General features: G+C 39.2%; 1 protein-coding gene across 1 annotated transcript in view; it reads left to right on the plus strand.

The window, feature by feature from the left end:
* Positions 1-8,565, plus strand: part of ZMAT4 (zinc finger matrin-type 4) — a 130,824-nt gene extending 122,259 nt beyond the window's left edge. Inside the window, exon 5 of the mRNA XM_058194645.1 lies at positions 8,465-8,565. Within this exon, the coding sequence (XP_058050628.1) occupies positions 8,465-8,565 (101 nt within the window). The remainder of the gene's footprint in view (positions 1-8,464) is intronic.
* Positions 8,566-13,603: the final 5,038 nt, after the last annotated feature.

Raw genomic sequence — 13,603 nt, forward strand, 5'->3', positions numbered from 1 at the left:
TTCTTCCCGTGCCACACCCACAAAGCCACCCACCAAGCCATGCCATGCCCACCAAGCCACACCCACAGAACCGGTAGTTAAAAAAAATTGAAACCCACCACTGGTTAGAATGCAGTACTGCAGGCTACTTTGAATCTCATCAGGCTTCAGTTTGACTCAGCCTTCCATCCTTCCAAGGTGGGTAAAATGAGGACCTAGATTGTTGGGGGCAAGAGGCTGACTTTAAACCACTTAGAGAGGGCTGTATAGCATTATGAAGCAGTATATAAGTCTAAGGGCTATTGCTATTTTCTTTCCTTCCTTCCTTCCTTCCTTCCTTCCTTCCTTCCTTCCTTCCTTCCTTCCTTCGTTTCCTCCCTCCCTCTCTCCCTCCCAGTGGTTAGAATGCAAGTATTGCAGGCTAATTCTGCCAACTTCTAGCAGTTCAATCCTGACCGGCTCAAGGTTGACTCAGCCTTCCATCCTTCTGAGGTCAGTAAAATGGGGACCCAGATTGTTGCGGGCAAGAGGCTGACTCTGTAAACTGCTTAGAGGGGGCTTTAGAGCACTGTGAAGCAGTATATAAGTCTAAATGCTATTGCTATTTAAGGCACTTCCTTATCAATGCGTTTTACCAGTCTGAGGTTGGCTCCTGACCTGATTGATCTCAGGTCATCATCTGATTTTAATAACTGTTGATTTCTGATTTCTGACTCTAGTCTGATCTTTGGAAAGTTGAGCAACGCAGATGTTTTCCTTTGAGACACCATGAGAGCAGGCAAGCTTTCCTTCCTCCCTTTGGTAGGAGCTTGTAGGATAAGAGCAGGTGGAGAGGGGGAAGGCAGAGTTAAGTGCGTCATCAGTTTAGAATCCTTGCATTCCCACAAGTGCTCCCATTGGTAGGAACCTGTAGGAGAAGAGCAGGCGGAGCTGTGGAAGGCAGAGTTAAGTGTGTCATCAGTTTAGAGTCCTTGCATTCCCACAAGTACTTCAAATCCAACCCCTCCTGAATTCTGTTGACTTTTATGTGGTGCCAATTTAGTGTTGAACTTCAATTGACCAGATTCTTATGTATAACTTGAATAAATCTTCTGGGCTGCAACCTTACAAATGGTCCTGATTCTTTGTGCCTGGAAGAACTCTTACTTTGCTCTGTCACCTGACTTCTGGTCTCAGGGCAAACTGTTCCCTCCAACATCAATTGTTCCTTTTTTATCCCAAAGGTGCTTTTTCAGGAGGCAACTCGACTTTCTTGTTTTGTTTTTTTTCTTTTGAAGACGTTTCACTTCTCATCCAAGAAGCTACTTCAGCTCTGAAAGGATAGTGAGGATTGGAATGGAATGAGGAGCTTGGATGAGAAGCTTCCTGTCAGAGTTGAAGAAGCTTCTTGGATGAGAAGTGAAACATCTGCAAAGAAAAACAGGGAAGTCCAGTTGCCTCCTGAAAAAACACCTTTGGGACAACCATGAACTGGATGACTGAGAATCTCTACAGACTTTTAGCTATACAATTTGGGATGAACACCCTTGGAATGGTGTGGGATAGGGATGGATTTCCAGAGAAAAAATTGCAGGTGACAGGAACCATTTGCATTACTCAGGTGACCCTGAGAATGGAGATAAACCCCCAAGTGGCCTCAATGACCCTCAGAAAATACGCAAATGACCAGCTGTCTGCAAGGAGCATAAATCCTTCCATTCCCCATTATCCTGTCAGAGCTGAAGAAGCATCTTGGATGAGAAGAGAAATGTCTTCAAAAGAAAAACCAGGAAGTCCAGTTGCCTCCTGAAAAAAAGCCCCTTTGAGACAACCATGTCCTGGATGACTGAGAATCTCTACAGACAATTGTTCCTTAGAACGCCAGGAGTCGATTTTTGGAACGTCTTTTCTATCGCATTCGTTTATGACAACTTCCTCCCGTTCTCGATTGCAGAGTGAGAGAAAGTTTGCCATTCTTTGAGCAGAGAGAACGCTGATGATCTTTTTGTATTTCCGTACCGGTCAGTTGGAGCAAAAGGAGCTGAGCAGGGACTGTTTCTGCAATATCTGCTTTTATGTTCTCCACATTTCAAAGTCAGCAGAAGCGACCGCTTCTCGAAAGCACTTTCTGAGAAGAATGCGGTCTGGAACGGCTGAGGATAGATACGGAGCTGTCCAAAATAATGAAAGAAAGAGAGGAGTAGTAAAAAAATATGCCTGAACATCAGCTCTTCATGCTAAATTATTAAATACAGCAGGATAGCAATACTTATTTTTAAAATCTCTGGTGGGATGATTAGAAACAGCGTGCTACTTCTGTCGAAATGTTCCATTTAGATACCGTTTTCTTCTCTTCCATTGAGCCTTTCTTCCTCAGAGAAACCTGAAAGACACATTTTCACTGAAATCCCACAGTTCTGAGAATTCCCACAAGTGTTTTTGTACTTTAAATAAAGATGGACGCATAAATCCGCTGTTGTGACCTAGGCTTACTGAGTCATTACATAAATCCGCTGTTGTGACCTAGTCCCAAACAAACCAATTTTATTGTAACAGCTGAGATTTATATTCATTTCCAGCTGAGTCCCAATTAGTTGCAAAAAAAAAAAAGTCCTTCAGAAGAAGTCCTTAGGGATAATCACCAATCTTTATCTTCTTTGACACCCTGCCAAAGGCCTTACTTGGCAAAGCCCCACAAAGTTCAGAAACAAACAAGAGACACCGACTGGAAACAGAGTTAGCAACGTTGCTTTCCTGCAAAAGGCCCCAAGTGCCTTTGTTTCTCTTTTAAGCCTTATGGAAGGGGCCAATCATCTCCGGGCCTTACTCCTGAGTTGTCCCATTTGCTTTAGCTGCTCTTGCCTTCTGACAGCTCTCCGCATGTGCACGCACAGCACACATGTGCAGCCAGCGAACCGGTAGTAAACCAGTTCAGATTTCACCACTGTAAAACTTACCAAGCGGGATTGGCTTGATTTTTAAATTTCCAAATTTTAATTTTTTGTAATTTTATATGGGGTATTTTAGGTTGGGTCAATTGATGGTTTTAATTTGGCCATTATTGAATATGTATTTTAAATTGATATTTTAATTTTGTATATTTAATTGTTTTAACCTGAGTCCTTCGGGAGAAGGGCGGTATAAAAATTTAAATAAATAAATAAATAAATACCTTATATGCGGCCAGAATTTGAAAACAACATTTAATACAGCACAGTACTTGAGCAAAATGGTTCGGTTGAGATCGACATAGGTGGGTCTGATTGGGGTAGATTGTAGCGGTGACGCTGAAATATAATTTTATCATATTTTATTTCTCCTTATCTTAAATGATTGCATTTTATTCCAATCTCATTTTAAATTGTATTTTATTTCAATTTCATTTTAAATTGTATTTTTTTTTCCAATTTCATTTTTAAATTTTATTTTATTCCAAATCCATTTTAAATTGTTTCTGTCGGATTTAAGTCATAATTTGTGCTTTGGAACTCTGAACTTTGATATTGGCCCATGGGCTAATCAATAAAGTAAACTAACTAACTAAGTAAGTAGGTAACAGAGATTGAAATGTATTAGTTTCACTGCATAGTCACCGGTTTGAGATAGGTGGCTATTTGAATAGAATAGAATAGAATAGAATAGAATAGAATAGAATAGAATAGAATAGAATAGAATTTTTTATTGGCCAAGTGTGATTGGACACACAAGAAATTTGTCTTGGTGCATAGGCTCTCAGTGTACATAAAAGAAAAGATACCTTCATCAAGAATCATAAGGTACAACACTTAATGATAGTCATAGAATAGAATAGAATAGAATAGAATAGAATAGAATAGAATAGAATAGAATAGAATAGAATAGAATAGAATTTTTTATTGGCCAAGTGTGATTGGACACACAAGGAATTTGTCTTGGTGCATAGGCTCTCAGTGTACATAAAAGAAAAGATACGTTCGTCAAAGAATCATAAGGTACAACACTTAATGATAGTCATAGAATAGAATAGAATAGAATAGAATAGAATAGAATAGAATAGAATAGAATAGAATAGAATTTTTTATTGGCCAAGTGTGATTGGACACACAAGGAATTTGTCTTGGTGCATAGGCTCTCAGTGTACATAAAAGAAGAGATACATTCATCAAGAATCATAAGGTACAACACTTAATGATAGTCATAGAATAGAATAGAATAGAATAGAATAGAATAGAATAGAATAGAATAGAATAGAATTTTATTGGCCAAGTGTGATTGGACACACAAGGAATTTGTCTTGGTGCATAGGCTCTCAGTGGACATAAAAGAAAAGATACCTTCATCAAGGTTCAACATTTACAACACAATTGATGGTCAATATATCAATATATCATAAGGATTGCCAGCAACAAAGTTACAGTCATACACTCATAAGTGGAAAGAGATTGGTGATGGGAACGATGAGAAGATTAATAGTAGTGCAGATTCAGTAGTGCAGATTTGACAGTGTTGATGGAATTATTTGTTTAGCAGAGTGATGGCCTTCGGGAAAAAACTGTTCTTGTGTCTAATTGTTCTGGTGTGCAGTGCTCTATAGCATCGTTTTGAGGGTAGGAGTTGAAACTGTTTATGTCCAGGATGGGAGGGATCTGTAAATATTTTCACGGCCCTCTTCTTGATTTGTGCAGTATACAGGTCCTCAATGGAAGGCAGGTTGGTAGCAATTATTTTTTCTGCAGTTCTAATTATCCTCTGAAGTCTGTGTCTTTCTTGTTGGGTTGCAGAACCGAACCAGACAGTTATAGAGGTGCAAATGACAGACTCATTAGATAAATAAACTAATTCAAATCGGGGTGCAATGTCAGAATTGTACTCCAGAGAAACCTATCTTAGGGGGCCCCAATGAAATACTCCCCCCTCCGCATTATTTTTGCCTCCACTAGAATTGGACAGATGACAAATAGTCGCGGATCAGTGACAAAGAATCTTACACAAGTTATATTTCACAGCTGAACTTGCTGCTAAATATGAAGGCTTTTCTTTGCTTGGAGTCTTGCGATCATCACCGTTTCCTTAACAAAGAATTCCATTGTGGTAATTATTGACTAAAGCTACGATTTACAAAACGCAACTTCTATGCATTTACGTAACATGCTGTGCCCAATTAAATAACCCATATCATGACTTGTTTATTTTAGTTATACAGTTAGATTTATAAAGGCTACCTCATTCAGCACAGTCTCCGGATGGCATATAATTAAAATCAATGCAACGCCTTAAAAATAAGCAGAAAAACATCAACAACAAAAATTGAAGATTAAGTGGGGACAGGATACCATAGCCAAGACCCACTAATGAGCCTCAATCTATTGCAGAGCAATTATTATATATATGGGCTACTTTTTGGAGATACCAGATAAAAATATGCTGAGGGATATGCTGAGGCTGCCATAAAGAAGAGGGGGTCAAATTATTCTCCAAAGCACCAGAGGGCAAGACAAGAAACAATGGATGGAAACTAATCAAGGAGAAAAGCAATCTGGAATTGAGGAGAAACTTCCCAGCAGTGAGGAAAGTTAACCAATGGAACAGCTTGCCACCAGAAGTTGTGGGTGCTTCATCGCTGGAGGTTTTTAAGAAGAGACTAGACAGTCACTTGTCAGAAATGGTATGGGATCTCCTTCTTGAAAACGGGGCTGGACTAGAAAACCTCCAAGGTCCCTTCCAGCTCTATTCTGATTCTGATTGGATGGCATTTCCAAATTTCATGTTGTTTAGATACGTTGGGGCAACAGTTTCCAAAATTCCTAGTCAGTATGTGAATTTGGACGCATCCAGGACATAAACTGTTTCAACTCCTACCCTCAAAACGACGCTATAGAGCACTGCACACCAGAACAGCTAGACACAAGAACAGTTTTTTTCCCGAAGGCCATCACTCTGCTAAACGAATAATTCCCTCAACACTGTCAGACTATTTACTGAATGACAAGCAACAGGGAGAAAGCAGATCTACTTAACTCATTTTTTGCATCTGTCTTTACACAAAAGGAAAAAACAATCCAACCTATCAAAAACAGCACTACAAAAAACAGATTAGAAACACAAGTTAAAATAGGGAAGAAAATGGTAAGTGAACACCTGTCTACCCTAGACGAGTTCAAATCACCAGGACCGGATGGATTACACCCCAGGGTTCTGAAGGAACTGGCAGACGTGATCTCAGAACCACTGAACTATATCTTTCAAAGATCCTGGAGCACAGGGGAGCTGCCAGAGGACTGGAAAAGAGCTGATGTAGTTCCCATCTTCAAAAAAGGAAAAAAAACAGATCCAGGAAACTACAGACCTATCAGTCTGACCTCAATACCGGGGAAGATTCTGGAAAAGATAATCAAGCAACGAATCACGAACACCTAGAAGCAAACAAAGTAATAACCAAAAGCAAACATGGGTTTGTCAAAAGCAGATCATGCCAGACTAATCTTATCCCATTCTTTGACAAAATGACAAAATTAGTAGACCAGAGGAATGCTGCCGATATAATTTACTTGGACTTCAGTAAAGCATTTGATAAAGTAGACCATAACCTACTACTAGATAAAGTAGAAAAATGTGGGTTAGACAGCACCACCACCAGATGGATTCGTAATTGGCTGACCAACCGCACTCAACGTGTAGTCCTCAACGGAACTACATCCACATGGAGGGAAGTATGCAGTGGAGTACCCCAAGGCTCTGTTTTAGGCCCAGTACTCTTCAACATCTTCATCAATGACTTGGACGAGGGGATAGATGGGGAACTCATCAAATTTGCAGATGACACCATGCTGGCAGAAATAGCCAACACTCCAGAAGATAGGCTCAAGTTACAGAAAGATCTTGACAGACTTGAACATTGGGCGCTATCTAACAAAATGAAATTCAACAGTGAAAAAGTAAGGTTCTACATTTAGGCCAAAAACAAAATGCACCAGTACCGTATATGTGGTACCTTGCTCAATAGTAGTACCTGTGAGAGGGATCTTGGAGTCCTAGTGGATAACCATTTAGATATGAGCCAGCAGTGTGCAGCAGCTGTTAAAAAAGCCAACACAGTTCTGGGCTGCATAAACAGAGGGATAGAATCAAGATCACGTGAAGTGTTAGTGCCACTTTATAATGCCTTGGTAAGGCCACACTTGGAATATTGCATCCAGTTTTGGTCGCCACGATGTAAAAAAGATGTTGAGACTCTAGAAAGAGTGCAGAGAAGAGCAACAAAGATGATTAGGGGACTGGAGGCTAAAACATATGAAGAACGGTTGCAGGAACTGGGTATGTCTAGTTTAACAAAAAGAAGGACTAGGGGAGACATGATAGCAGTGTTCCAATATCTCAGGGGCTGCCACAAAGAAGAGGGAGTCGGGCTGTTCTCCAAAGCACCTGAAGGTAGAACAAGAAGCAATGGGTGGAAACTGATCAAAGAAAGAAGCAACTTAGAACTAAGGAGAAATTTCCTGACAGTTAGAACAATTAATAAGTGGAACGACTTGCCTTCAGAAGTTGTGAATGCTCCAACACTGGAAATTTTTAAGAAAATGTTGGATAACCATCTGACTGAGATGGTGTAGGGTTTCCTGCCTGGGCAGGGGGTTGGACTAGAAGGCCTCCAAGGTCCCTTCCAACTCTGATGTTATGTTATGTTATGTTAAAGTTACACTTTCCCTTGTTCCCTGAAAATGAATTAGCTCACATTAATTATTCTCTTTCTCTCTCCCTCTCCCTCTCTCTCTCTTTCTCTTTCTCTCTCTCTCTCTCTCTCGCACATGCACATCAGAGGTGGGTTTCAGCAGGTTCTGACCAGTTCTGGAGAACCAGTAGTGGAAATTTTGAATAGTTCGGAAAACCGGTAGTAAAAATTCTGACTGTCCCCACTCCCATCTATTCTCTGCCTCCCAAGTCCCAGCTGATTGGGAGGAAATGGGGATTTTGCAGTATGCTTCCCCTAGAGTGGGGTAGAAATGGAGATTTTACAGTATCCTTCCCCTGCCACACCCACCAAGCCATGCCACGCCCACCAAGCCACACCACAGAACCAGTATTAAAAAAAAATTGAAACCCATCTCTGATGCACATATGCATACATGTGCTGTGATACAGTTATGCCAAAAAAAAATAATAATCAATTGATCCACAAGACATCACTGATGATTTACCCTAAAAGTATGTCCATCCTTTTTGCCAACTCGGAGATTAAGAACCAGTGGTGGAAAAATCTGCAAATATGGAGGCCTAGGTAAAGAAAACTAGATGTAGAAGCTTCCTTGGCAAATTTCAATGTCTTCTAGCTATGGAAGGTGACAAATTTGCAAAAATGGTCTTCTATGAGAGTTTGGAAAATCAAACCTAGAAAGTTTCTGTGGGAGTTTCTGTAAGAGGGGATGATTTCAGGGTAGTAGTAGTAGCAGCCTGTTGGGGTAAATGCAGCTACCAAGTCTGCTGGTTCTCATGAGATGGTGCACTTCATCCTGTTATGTTCTGTCCACAGGTCTGAAGCGGACATATACTTGCAACATCTGTAACGTCACTCTAAACTCAATAGAACAGTATCACGCACACTTGAAGGGCTCAAAACATCAGAACAAGTAAGTCCGACTCTCCGTTAGCTGTGGTTGAGTGAACGGGACATACAAGTAGTGGCCAGAATTGTGGAAAACTATTGGGAAAAGTGTATTTTGGAGGTTTGATGGCAAATAACACCACTTTTTTGGAGGGAGTTTCAAGATAATTCTAGTCCACTGCTGGAATGGCCTGGGAATAGCCCAGACCTTCACCCAATTGAAAATCTATGGAGCCGGCTAAATAATCTTTTTAGTCAGAAACGACCCAACAATAAAACCCAGTTAATAGATGCTATCGTTCAATCTGGGTTTCACATTAGAATAGCTGCAGAACTCAAAGAACTCAAAGGGGCCTCTGGTGGCGCAACAGGCTAATGCAGCCTATTATTAACAGCAACTGCTTGCAATATTGCAGGTTCAAGTCCCACCAGGCCCAAGGTTGACTCAGCCTTCCATCCTTTATAAGGTAGGTAAAATGAGGACCCAGATTGTTGGGGGGCAATAAGTTGACTTTGTATATAATATACAAATGGATGAAGACTATTGCTTGACATAGTGTAAGCCGCCCTGAGTCTTCGGAGAAGGGCGGGATATAAATGCAAATTAAAAAAAAAAAAAGACTTGGTTCGCTCCATGGAAAGATGTTGTAAGGCCGTCATTCATGCTAAAGGTTACCCAACAAAGTATTAAGTGACATGGGGATCATTTTTGTATATCTCATTTTTTCTAATTGTTTCATTTTTCTTCTTTATACAGTAGCTGCTATTCTAATAGCAAATCCCCCATAAACGTTATTGCATTACGTTCTTGATTCAATTATCTTTCCATTGATATATAATTTTATGGTACTACTCCAAAAAAAAAAAAAAAGTGGTGCTATTAGCTAGTTTTAGAAAATACACTTTTCCCAAAAGGTTTCGACAATAGGATTATTTTTCCCCTTCCCATTATAATTAACCTGAATTTCTGAAGGTTTGGGTGCAAGCAAAAACTTAAAAAAGAAATTAAATAAAGAGATTAGCAATAAAAAAGGACTTTAGGTCATACTCCAAATCTTTGCTGATGTAGTGGATTGTGTATATAAAGAGGGAGGGTGGCAGATTTATTTATTTATTTATTTATTTATTTATTTATTTATTTATTTATTTATTTATTTATTTATTTATTTATTTATTTATTTATTTATTTATTGTTTTGATTTGTATACCGCCCTTCTCCCGAAGGACTCAGGGCGGTTTACAGCCGAGTAAAATAAGAATATAAAAATTAAAACGTATTATTAAAAAGCTTATTCGATTTGGCTAACTAATAAAATTCAGTAAGAACTAAAAACTTAAGTTAAACTCCATTAAAAAGCCCGTTTAAAATATTAGGCCAGCTTTTTCCCAGAAAGGTAGGAGTACATTTGAAGGAGGGTGACAAGACAAGAGGTAGCCGAATCAGAGTTGGTTTGGGGAAAAAAGAGAAAATGATTTGGGATAGCCCACTTCCGAGAATCTCCCTGGGTATATCTGTTAAGGGTATACAAGTATAGGTTTACTCTGGCAAGATTCTGTCTGTATGGTGTGAGCCAATGAAGAACCGAACAAGTATAAGTTTAGTCTGGCAAGATTCTGTCTGTATGGTGTGAGCCAATGAAGAACCGAACCATTGGACTGTACGGTGTTGTTCTTGGGCTAAGCCTGACATCTGGCACATGTGTAAAAAGCCATGAATGTGGAATTGCCATATATTCAGAAAGCAGAACAAACGGGAAAGGAGGCCAGCGGGAGGCTGTCAAAATCGGGAAGAGGGAAACTGGATGGGAGATTGCGATGCAGTATCTATGCATTTATAAATTGTTTATGGGTGAGAGAGATACGCAGAGAGAAAGATTAAAGGGAAGCCCTTCAGTGCATGATGAATAGCACTTATTTTCTGGGAACAAAAGAAGAGTTTATCTTTGCTTTGGCAATTTAAATTTGCCCCTCTCACCTTTGGCTCTTATAGTCTTATACTTGTTGTGGTCTGCCGGCAGCCTGCAGAGCTGGCAGCGGAGTCAGTCAGTGAGGAAGCTGGGGAGGACAATGGGTCAGTCCTGGAGTCAGAGGAAGTCCTATTCTATTCTATTCTATTCTATTCTATTCTATTCTATTCTATTCTATTCTATTCTATTCTATTATTCTATTCTATTATTCTATTCTATTCTATTCTATTTATTTGTCACAACAGTATATATAAGCATAAGCATGAAATAACTATATGATATACAAGCATATATATAAGCATAAGTATGTAATAACTATATTAATTGGATATAATGAAAGGGGAACATTAGGACAGGAATGGTAGGCATGCTTGTGCTCTTATGCACGCCCCTTACAGACCTCTTAGGAATGGGGTGAGGTCAATAGTAGACAGTTTTTGGTTAAAGCTTTGGAGATTTTGAGACAAGACCACAGAGTCAGGTAGTGTGTTCCAAGTATTAACAACTCTGTTACTGAAGTCATATTTTCAGCAATCAAGATTGGAGCGGTTAACATTAAGCTTAAATCTATTGTTTGCTCGTGTATTGTTGCAATTGAAGTTGAAGTAGTCTTCAACAGGAAGGACGTTGTAATAGATGATTCTATGAGTTAAACTCAGGTCATGTTGAAGGCGGCGGAGTTCTATTCTATTCTACTTTTCCTTGCAATTTCCTCTACACATCTTATTGCTCTTCAAGGCCACAGCCAATATGTTTCCACTGAGGTGTTATTTTTTTTTAATTGTTCGTATTCTTCAGAAATGCAAATCGTTTTGCTGTATACCTTCTTGATATTTTTTGTGTTAAAGACACAAAGCTTACTTTACTAAGGAGAAGTTGGCCTTCCCTCTAGCGGGATTTTTAATGGAGCTAGCCTAGTTTAAATTGAATTGCTGATGGCACACGTGGGCTAGCTGAACTCTAAGATACACTCAACATGTATTATGGTTGCCGAATAGATAGACTGAATTCAGCACAACAAACTACTCCTGATCTGAGGCAAAAGGCCAAGGAGTGCTAATCGAATGGAATAAATTTAAATCTTTGAACGATGCGCATAGGTATCTAGACGAAAGGTCACACAACTGCTGTCCAAGCAAATTCATATTTGAATACATTCAGAGCATTTGCCTACTTCTAATTCATGTTTAGGAATAAATTGGAGCTTTTTATCTACAGTGGTTACCTCAGCACTCATCGTTAATTGGTTCCATGGAGGCACGATGGGTATCAAAAATGGTGAGTACCAAATAAAGTTTTTCCAGTAAGGAATAATGTAGGCGACACCAACAAAGTTCTAGCTTGTGCATTGAGTACCCAAACAAATGATGAGTATCGGGACAAAATGTTCACATCAAAATGCGTTGAGTACCAAGGTACCACTGTAGATAAAAATACTATACATACTATACATAAATGATCTCTGTGACCTTATCTCAAGTTATTGTGTTCTCTTTGCTGACGATGTAAAACTATTTAACACCACCAACAATACTACTAACCTTCAAAAAGACCTTGACTTTGTATCCGGTTTAGATTGGTCTAAAACTTGACAACTCCAAATCTCAACCAGCAAATGCTCAGTCTTACATATTTGAAAAAAAACACAACCAAACACTAAGTACAAGCTTGATGGACATTACCTTACAGATGACCCCCACCCTGTTAAAGACCTTGGAGTTTTCATATCAAATGATCTAAGTGCCAAAGCCCACTGCAACTACATAGCAAAAAAGGCTGTAAGAGTTGTAAACCTAATTTTGCATAGCTTCTTTTCCAAAAACTCTATACTACTAACCAGAGCATATAAAACATTTGCTAGACCTATTCTTGAATACAGCTCACCTGTCTGGAACCCATACCACATCTCTGACATTAATACAATTGAACGCGTCCAGAAATATTTTACAAGAAGAGTTCTCCGCTCCTCTGAAAACAACAAAATACCTTATACCACCAGACTTGAAATCCTGGGATTAGAAAACTTAGAACTCCACCGACTCCAACAAGACCTATGTTTAACACACAGAATCATCTATTGCAACATCCTTCCTGTAAAAGACTACTTCAGCTTCAATCGCAATAATACAAGAGCAAACAACAGATTTAAACTTAATGTTAACCGCTTCAATCTTGACTGCAGAAAATATGACTTTTGTAACAGAGTTGTTAACGCTTGGAACGCACTACCTGACTCTCTGGTTTCTTCTCAAAATCCCAAAAACTTCAACCAAAAACTGTCTATTATTGACCTCACCCCATTCCTAAGAGGACTATAAGAGACGTGCATAAGAGCACAAAAGTGCCTACCGTTCCTGTCCTATTGTTTCCTTTCATTATATCAAATTAATATAGTTATTGAATACTTTTGCTTATATATACGCTTAGATGATGTGTTGTTGTTTTATGTTGATGCTTGTGTATACTGTTGTGACAAAATAAAAAAAAATGAAGAATAACACAGGAAAAAAATAGACTTGTCATGTCCCATAGACTTGGAATGAGAAAATCAGGAAGAATTCTCTAGAAAGTTGTGGCCAGAAGCAGGGGTGAAAGTCAAAAATTTTCCCTACCAGTTCTGTGGATACTGTGGAAAGATACTGCAAAATCCCTATTCCCACCCCACTCCTGGGGCATGGATATTGCAAAATCTCTATTCCCACCCCATTCTGGGGCCAGCCAGAGATGGTATTTGCCAGTTCTCTGAACTACTCAAAATTTCCGCTACCGGTTCTCCAGAACCTGTCAGAATCTGCTGGATTTCACCCCTGACCAGAAGCCCATAATACAGGTCTATTACAGTCAGTTTGTTTAGCAAAAGAATTAAACTTACTGCCTTAAGAAAATGTTGTACCTTGTAGAACATATTAGGCAAATTAAATACATTCCTTACATTGATTTTTTATTGGAGAACAATACAGTCAAAACTTAAGATCAATATGAGGAATATATTTAATTTGCTTAAATATATTTAAGCAAATATAGATAGCAGTGAACCCAAGGAGCTATCAAAAGAGAGAGAGAGAGAGAGAGAGAGAGAGAGAGAGAGAGAGAGAGAGAG

The sequence above is a fragment of the Ahaetulla prasina genome, chromosome 9 (assembly GCF_028640845.1).
Source record: "Ahaetulla prasina isolate Xishuangbanna chromosome 9, ASM2864084v1, whole genome shotgun sequence".
NCBI classification, from domain to species: Eukaryota; Metazoa; Chordata; class Lepidosauria; order Squamata; family Colubridae; genus Ahaetulla; species Ahaetulla prasina.